The 9,572-nt window shown below is 39.9% G+C and overlaps 1 protein-coding gene and 1 long non-coding RNA gene across 2 annotated transcripts in view; one reads left to right on the top strand and one right to left on the bottom strand.

Annotated features, from left to right (window-relative positions):
* The first annotated feature begins 129 nt into the window (after nucleotides 1–129).
* Nucleotides 130–5,602, top strand: LOC142059284 (uncharacterized). Its single transcript, XR_012661261.1, has 3 exons — nucleotides 130–666; nucleotides 835–5,212; nucleotides 5,513–5,602. It is a non-coding gene; the product is annotated as an uncharacterized LOC142059284 (long non-coding RNA).
* A 2,881-nt stretch (nucleotides 5,603–8,483) lies between these two features.
* The window catches only part of LANCL3 (LanC like family member 3), a 34,082-nt gene continuing 32,993 nt past the window's right edge, over nucleotides 8,484–9,572 (bottom strand). Inside the window, exon 5 of the mRNA XM_075097935.1 lies at nucleotides 8,484–8,643. Coding sequence (XP_074954036.1) covers nucleotides 8,484–8,643 — 160 coding nt within the window. The remainder of the gene's footprint in view (nucleotides 8,644–9,572) is intronic.

Here is a 9,572-nt window from a genome sequence, read left to right as displayed (position 1 = left end):
CAAGGCCCCTCGGCGGCGTGCGGGGAAGTGCCCCCTCCTCACGGCGCATTTGGCCGTAAGGTGCGTGTTGATCGTGGGGGGGGGGGGGGGGTGGAGACGATGAGAAGGTGGGGCTGCTCGTCAGGGGGACCTCGGCAGGCTGGAGAAATAGCCTGAGAGAAGGAGGCAAGGGCAAAGTCCTGCACCTGGGAGAAAATAACCCCATGCAACAATAGAAGCTGAGGGACAGCTGATTAAAATGGGTTTTTGTTTCTTCTTGGAAGTCCTGGCACTCTTGGTACCTAGGCTCTGGTCTAGACTGGACCAGGTGAGTCCTGGTAACCCTCCCCTGATGCACCTGGTTCAAAGACCTCCTCACCAGGAGAATGAACCTCCTGATAGAGGTGCTCTTTTTACCACTTGTCTTTTGCTCCTTTACCACTTTGGCAGGTGGGTCTTGCCCTAGCCTGTCAGGCCTTTTCCCTCAAAGCTTCCTAGGACCCCACTGTGACACCAGCTGTTGGCCGGCATTTGCCAACCATCCCTGAGCCTTTCCCTTTCACCAGAAGGAGCCGGGAGACCACTCCATGCCTTTCTCCCTTGCCACTGGAGCTCTGGAGTAATTTTGATTATCTGTAAGGTCACCCTGGTGGTATCGCTGATGCCTGCATGGACAAGCAGCAAAAGGTAATAGCCTGAGGGCAGGAGAAGCCTTTGCAGTCTCTCCACACCATCCTGAATCTGATCACTCGGCACCAAACGAAGCTCCTGAGGTACCAAGTCGGGTTGGCAGATGGTGCCTGTGTCCTGCACGGGGGGAGTCTAATCACCACCACTTCTTTCCTCTTGGTGCAGGTACTTGGTTCCTGCTCAGCTGGCTCTGATGCCTCCCCGATAGATTGTTTTTCTCCTTGCCTGTTCCCAGGTGGGTGCAGATCAGCTACAGACCTGAGAGCTACCAGGAGCATGACAGGGAGGCAAGAGAAGGAGTTTGAGAAGCTATTATCCTATTAATGGGATGACACCAACGGCTACTTCTGCATGTCTATTACTGTTCTTCAGTGCAACTTAGGTTGTCACCACATTTATAGAAAAAATGCCAGTAACCTTTTGTTTGGGCTGTTTCTTGAACTGCTGCATGGGCAAACCTGGAATCCCACTGCTCCCCTAATTGAGCTCAGCTGATGATGGCAAAGATGGAAACTTGCTACTGGTGGGCCTAGGTGAATTTAATGTTCTAATGCTCTTTGTGGGGAGCGGAGGGGTCTTTCTGGAAAGAGAGGAGGCCATGTGTACAGGGATTGAAGCAGGCTGAAAATAAACACCTAAGTGGGTAACTTTAATCTACAGGCTAAAAAGCAACCTGTCTTCTGTTATCTCGTGGGAAACTACCATGAGGTAGTTTTACCTGATTCCTGTGTGCAGCCTGGATGTTTTATCTGATTCTCAGATGAATTATTTTACCTTTGATAACATGGTACCACTGAAAAGCTTTTGGAGCCCAGAGTCATGATCGTGTCCAGAAGAGTTGCCAGCACTATCAAAGATAAGTATGGAAATAAGCAATCCAATGCAAAATTGTACTGTTCAAGGTTAGGCTTTTACTTAAGGCAGAGTATAATCACAGCTTTAATATTCATAATATGGATATACACAGAGTTTGTTCTGCCACTATGGAGCTTAGTATTATCACTGCTTTTAAAAAGCTATAAAATCTAGTTTCTATCATAATCTACAATACAAAACTAATACAATAAACACATTCTGAAAGATCACAGTGTTTAAAACATCAGAAGAGCAGGGGTCCTGCTTTGAAATGATAAGGTGCATTTCTAAAGAATCAAATCAATCTTGATTCTATAGGGCCTGTACCATATTATGGCTGCAAATGGCTATTACACTGAGAAACCGATCTAGGGAGTGGCATGTACTCAAGAAACAAACACCATATGTTGGAATATATGAATAATCAAGCGTCACCAACACAAACTAGACATAACACTCTTTGTTAATAATGCCATTTAAATTCCCTGTACTTTTTATTGGTGTTGGCATTCATGTGTATTGCAGACATACTGAGGGAAAATGGGAATTAAACTGCTATCAAATATGGCCCTGCGTATGCAAATACTCGTGCTTTCCTCCTACTATATGAACAAGCCTAATTCCATGGGACTCCTGTGTGGAGGAAGGTTTGCAGGCTTGGGGCCCAGAATGGTGCAATTTTGCCTCTATTTCACACCTGTGGAAGGACCTAACCTTGTATGCCTGGAATCAAGTGGAGGTTCACCACTGACATCAGCCAGTGGCATGTCAGGCCCCTAAAATGAGCACAGGAGGCCAAAACAGTGGCAAAATTGTTAGAGGAAATCTTTCTTCTCTTATGCAAGGTCACGATAATGAAGACAGAAGCAAAGTTAAATTTCTGGTCAGAGAGCCTTTCTCTTCTATATGAAGTAGAACTAAATGTTTTAATAGGAGTTGTCTTCTGTTCACTGTGGGGGTATACCTGATGTCAGGGCTTCTACATAAAATTGTCTGGGAGTATGCATGTATAGTCATGCAGTGCTGTTGCTGAATATCACTGCATTATAACATATCTTTTATTCAAATATCATTATACCACTAGGCAAAATGAGGTTTTAATTAATTTTCTGCTATTCTAGTCATTATTGCTATACTTGACCTAAATGCCTCCACCTTCCCTTTGAGTCATGCAATGAACACAGTCAGGGGCCTCCCTTGTAAGTATGAAAAATAAATAATGGCCTTATGTATCTTCACGCAGATTGCTATTTATAAATTGACTTTTTTCAGAACATGATGTAAAATTTTAAATACGCAGGGTGCAGGACCAACAGTGGCATCACTGGTGGTACAGATTAGTCAGGAGGTTTAACAGCTCAAAGGTAGGTCAAACAGTTGGTGCACGTTGGCTTTTTGCATCTATTTTTTTTTAACTGCCTAAGCATTGATAGTGTGCATCACTTTTATTCCATTACATGATAGGAGTAGGCAGTAGGTTCAGCTACAGACAACTCCTTCATAGGCAGCCTTTTTTTCAGCATATGATGACTTTGCTATAATGGCAATGAAGTGTTGCTCAAGGCAGCTAAAACCTGTACAATGCACAGCGTACCACTGTTGGTGCAATAAAGCAGAATGTGCTATTTTCTAGGAAAATGCCTGTTCACATCCCTAAATTGCTGTATTGTTTCATGGGCCCTGAGCATTTTTTTGGCTTATGGCTTTGAAGTATGTTGTTCCCTCAGTAACATAATTTTTGGTAATTTTCTTATTTTTTTCCAGTTTAGCTTTCTGTTGCTTTCTACTTAGTCCAGGATATTTATGTTAACTGAAATGTCTTCTCAGAGCAATACAGACTGTGCTGTTATCCAGCAATTGCTCATCAGTGTAGCTCTTCACAGGAAGATTACTCTTTAAAATGTACAGGGCAATTCTTATTCCTGATATACTAATCTTCCTAGAGATCAGAATATGCGCTCATGCCAGTGAATATTCAAGGTACGTAGGAGATTACCACACCTGAGATTTACCTGGCAGACCTCAGAGATACACTCTGTCCATGGATCTTATAGGTCCAAGTAACAAGGGTATATTCTCAAAATGCATGCATATGCTAAAATAGGCCACTGTTTGCATAAAACGTGCAGTATGTTAACAGATGCTGCAACTGTATCTGCAGATAATAAGTATAAAAATTCGATTGCTTACGAAAGTTTCCATTTGCACGTATTGCACCTGTATGTTTCTGAATACATCTTTTTTTTTTCCACAGTATTTTAAAAACTAATCAGTATTCTTGCAGTATTCTCTACATGTCCATCTAATTATTAGAACATCAAAGTGGCATTACTTAATTTCACAGAGTAGCGAAAAGGGTGACCACTTTACTTGCATTCATTTGTGCATATTTCCTAGAACTATCTAAATGTGTATTTTGGGATGTTTAGCCATTTCACTTGGTTTTGATTGTCTTATTGAGATACTAGAGATGTGAACATGCTCCCTAGAAAGTCTCCCTTTGTTTTATTTAATGATGTAAAACATCAGTGACAGTTGTTTTACAGTATAATGATTTTTCCGTAGCAGGTGGGAAATGGCAGAGGTAGTGAGAAGAGACCACCTGGGAGTGTAAAATAATGTAATGCAAATAAGTGGAACACCCCTCTTAAACAAAATTAATCAATCTTATTTTCAAGAACAAAAGACTGCTGCCTCAGTCTTCTGAAGTTATTCATAGGTTGGGAAAGAAAGGCAGGGAAACTGAAGGAAACAACGATGCGAACAAAGTAGATATTGAAAGCAGTGGCACAAAACTAATATATTATCATGCTAAGAAGTTGTCAGTAGCAGGAAAAAAGATGTATTTGTCAGAACTGTACTCTTGGTGAAACTTATTGCATCTGGCTCTATGAATCCTGAGATCACTAAATCTAGACGTTACAGATCTAGTTTCCTTCAAAATCATTCCATGACAGTAATCTATGGATGACCTACCAGATAGTATATAGCTCCTTAAACTGATTTGTAATCTACAGCTTTACTCACAAACGGCACCACACAAGCACAGGTACATCACAAATAAGCACCAATACCCACACAGTGCATCTTCTTTGCTTTAACAGCATAATCAGAAATACTACTATATCACTTAAATTCCTATTGCCTACACTTGAGAAACGAAACACAGTCAAGAAAGTAATGCGCAAACGTGACGTAGTAACTTGTGTTTTACACTTCAAAAGAGGCTTCTCAAGTTTCTGGTAACACAGTCTTTTGTCACAGCACCATGGCAGAATCTGTTCAGGAATACACTTTTTCAGTCTATTAGGGCCTGATTCGGGAGCAGGAGGAGACAGCATCCAGCTGACAATGTCTAGCAAAGGTTGCACGATCGATGTCTCGAAGCAGTAAGGAGGGAACACAAAGGACCTTATTTTTTTATTACACTGAAAAGTGCTGACAGCTCTACTCAGGTAGCTTTCCTGTCAATGTCTTAGAAGCAACAAAGATTGCAACAGCATGTATGTAACAGCATATATAGTACAAAGGAAAAAAGCAGATAGACAATTAGGAGGAGAAAAAAGCTTAAAAAACCCTTCTCATTTAATGATTGGTAATTTCAGAAATGCCCTGGGCTGTATTTAAACCATGCTCAGAAGCTGTGATTACAGCACATCGAGTAGCCACCTTAACCCAGCTAAGTCAGGTAAGAAAAGCCACGAAGCTCTAAGAATGAGCTCAAACGGCCATGTCTGATGAAACAGATGAATAATTATGTTCCAAGATTGTACAAGGTGTATCCCATGAGACTGGATGTTTATGTTACTGGTCTTAAGTGTCAGTAAGCAAAGTTTGCGTGCTGCCCTTCCTGAGGTCGGTGCTGAACTCGTGTAACTTGCAGAGAGAGAGGTTTGGGATCTAGATTTTGAACACTGGGTGGTTGCATGCGTTTTCTCATTGGTGGATGGGCTAACTGTTACTCAGATAACTATTTTCCTTTTCACAGGGCTAATCAAATGAGGCTTCATATGGAGAAGGGTTGCAGGGAGAGAAGATTCTTTTGCAGGTGCTGCTGAACACAACACAGAGTGGAGCAGAGCCTCCTCCCAATGTAAATCAGAAGGAATTCATTTGACAAAGAGACACTGAGGGAAAACCACTACAAAACTGACACTGAGTTCTTAATGTATATCATCTCCTGCCATCTATGAAGAATTATGTTGAAAGGTAAATGCAAACACAGTTGTTAGAAGTTAAGCATAATAAAATGGAGTGATTTTATTTACACCTATTATGGTAAATTTTAACACGTATGTGGTATATCTTACAATATCAGCATTCATGACTTGGTTAGGAGCTAAGTTATTGTATTGATTTATTGTGCTCTAGATTTATTGAGGTTTTGGCAAAGATTTTCTTTGAGCGCCTCCTGAGAAATAACTAACAGGAAACAAATATTGTGGCCCAGTGATAATTAAAAAGTAGGCACTGGGGACAGATTACTATGCTGATATGCGTAAATTCTGTTAAGGCTTAAGTTTGGAGTTGTTTGGGGTTTTTTGACTGTGTAGTTACCAAAACACTAGGTGTTTCTGGTTTATGTTTGCATCTCTAAATAAAATGATTGGCAATAAATGTAGGGTTGCAACGGCCTGAGTCCAGATCATGGCAAAACCTATTTCTCTGTCTTCCAGTAAGAGAGAACACAGTTACAGTAGCCATCTAAATGCTCTGGCACAAATGTCGTTACTTACATGTTTCAGCCGAGTGACTTTCCCCCGTAATAAAAATTGAGACTGAAAAGCTATTGACCACAGGGAAGAGGTGGATAGGCCAAGTTTTACCTTCCTTAAACATTTTTTTAAAAGGTTCCAGTTATGAAATACATTAGACACTTGCCTTCCAACCTGTGATTATTACACGAAGCAACTAGAGAAGAATCCTAATGGACTTAGGATCTTCACTACGACAGTTGACTTTGCTCTGATCTAACTGGAGTATTTAAACATGGCTGGGCAGAGCACATGCACGTCTCCATTGACTTTTTTGATTTAGCCTCACATGTATATACCTCCCTGTGAAATACATCCTCCTATGTGTACGCATCTCACTGCTGAGAGTAACAAGTAAGTGACATTAATGGCTTTCTTAAAAGACCTTTTATCCCACAAATAATAAACACATAACAACCGTATGTTGAATTTTAACATTTCCATGCACCAAAAAATCCCTAAATTCCTGACAAGCTGATACAGAACTGCATTGCTTTATTCATCAGTGAAATACGGTTCCTTCTATGATTAAGTAATTAATTAGAGCTGCATAGTGCAAGACAAAATAGCAGAAATCCTAATCTGCAGCTCATTAATAATGCAAGTCATCTCATTAAAATAACAGTGGCAAGAATAGGAATGGGATTACCATATTAAAATGTGGAAGGATTGCAAGACCTGGCTCCAATTTAGAGCCTGATCAAGGTCCGCTGAAGTTAAATGGGAACTTTAATCCATTAGACATTAAAAATAAAGAAACTGTAATCTCCTCCAGCTGAGAATACAGGAAGAGAGGCTGCATTGTTTGGCAGTGCATGGAAGTCAGCTTTTTCACTGTAGTTGCAATTTTTGACGTACTGATCTTCCCAATCTGTCTTTAAAGGTAATTGCATAACATTATTCCCATATAATTAAAAATAAATAAGTAGTAAATATATTTTACATACAGATATTGATTTTATAATTTTTTTTAGTAAACCTATGTTAGCATTTTCTTTAGCTTTCAAGTACCATGACATACATATAATACATATAAACCAGCATATAAGTGCAACCTTAAGCATTAGTGCAACTAGTGTTGAGCAACCCATTTACTTCTACAGCTACAAATCATTTGGGCATGTATGTTATTTTGTTAACCAGGAAAAGAAGCAATTTTGAGTTTTATCAGGTTTTTCTTAAGATCAGGATGCCATCCAAGGTTTGCATTCAGTTTGCAGGGTTTGTAGTGAACATCAAGGAAAATAGATTTTCCATTATCGGAAGTATATAAGTTATTGTTCAGAAATGCCACTATAAGTAATTAATTTTTAAAGGAAGCTTTTGTATCACTGCACAATACTTATCTAGCAATACTGTACCGTGAAGAAAGCATCTGCCTGCTGTATCTTTGCTATAGAACTTTTCGATCCAAGTCTTCTCCATGGCTCCACTCACCTTCCCTGTGACAGGGGAAGTATTGGCAAGAAGTGACACGGTTACTGTAGATCAGTGAGGAGACCAGCTCCTCGCCACTGACTGAGCTCTGAAAGGAAGGGTCAGATTCAGTTCTCATTTACACACATGAAACCCCACTAGCTGAAATGAACTGGTGAAATTGCAGGCTGAATATACAGCTATCTACAACTATCATTATATGCACATGAAGATGAAAGAGGTCCAAGATACGGGTATTTCTAATACATGATACTAGAACTAGTAGATGTGGTTTAGGTAAAAAATCCCAGATTTTGCCTTTGTGCAGTGTAGTGTCGTGCCTATGACGCCCACCCCAATAAGTGCATCGCTGCATGAAGACTTGTTTTTGCAGGTCTCTCTTTAAAACCTACTGGATGCATCACTGTTTCTTCTTTGCATGTCCCTGTAATTCTAGCTTGCCTTTTTTTTCCCTCCTGTGTAACCACCAAATTAAGTTTGATAATGCCCCTTTCTCTCTCAGCTGAGTAATTAGGTTTTGCTTCTTATTACAGCTAAATATCTACCACATTGGATTCAATCTCTTCCCTGACCCGTTTTTTTTGACCACACACTTCCCTCCCAAAGCCCCAGTGTATTTTCTTTTTTCACCCGACTCCCAGCTACGTTAAGGCTAGCACTAGTGGTACCACTGTCTTGTTTTGTAAATAGCCTCTCTTGACAAATAAGTGAAACCGCCGGTGCCCTCTCCCATTGCCACCAGGATGTGGCCCTGGAGGGTGTTACTCTCTAGACAAAGACGCTGAAGAGAGGAAACTCGGCTTGGTTGGGTTGCAGCAAGTCAGTCAGGAAACACACAGTTCCCGAGAAGCCTTCATACAGACTATATACACTTTCTAATGCCCGGGAGCCAGCCTTAAATTCTTCTGTAAATAAGAACTCTGCAAACCTAAAAAACAGAAAAAAAAAAAAAAGAAAGTTTATTATTATTTGGTGTCCCTGTATGTCTACTTACTTGTTGTTTGAAAGCATAATTTTAGTAACATTCAGTGGTTAAAAAAAGTAGAATCTTAATTATTTAACCCTATGTGGAAATTTTACACTCTCTGATTTCCACGATAAACTGAAGTCCATGAGATCTAGAAAAGCCAAACCTTTGTGATCTGTAAATGTGTTATGCTTTTTTGAGAGCTATAAACTTTTTCTGGTGTCTATGAGACATATTGTTAAACAAATACTTTTTAATAACTTCTATCTCAGTTGTTATTTCAGCAGGATGCAAGCAATATTTCACGTCGATGCAACGAATTCTGTAATGCTGAAATAACTGCACAAATAGCATGTCCTCACTTCTAAGCAAACGGCTGAAAATAAGTCACCCTAATTACTATACCACTTCCCCTCATTATTCTATGCTGCAGGGAAAACAGTAACAAAAAATTAATACTATATTTTTAAACACGTATAGTAAATTACAGAAATAAAATTAAAGATAACTGCAGCACTGTGACAGAATTTTCAGTGGGATATACTTGCTTGCATCAGGACAAAATAGAATTAAACCCACTAGCTAAGCCGAATCGTACAATGTCGAACTGGCTAATGCTGGGAATGATAAACTAAAAAACAGTAAAATAACAGCAAAGAAGGTTATTTATATATACTTTATATATATTTATATATACTTGTTTTCCATGTTTAGTGGTAAGGGATAGTGTTAAATGCTCTAAAGATCAGAACAAATCAATATAACAAACAGCATCACATTTTACTCTGCTCGTGGACTTGGGTACGCAACTTGGCTGTTCTGACCCCATGTCAGGATGAGACCTGGATGCAGGCCGTTCCTCCCCATCTGCCCCGGTTCCCTACGAAGGA

The sequence above is a fragment of the Phalacrocorax aristotelis genome, chromosome 1 (assembly GCF_949628215.1).
Source record: "Phalacrocorax aristotelis chromosome 1, bGulAri2.1, whole genome shotgun sequence".
Taxonomy (NCBI): domain Eukaryota; kingdom Metazoa; phylum Chordata; class Aves; order Suliformes; family Phalacrocoracidae; genus Phalacrocorax; species Phalacrocorax aristotelis.
This window is presented reverse-complemented; position numbering and strand designations above follow the sequence as displayed.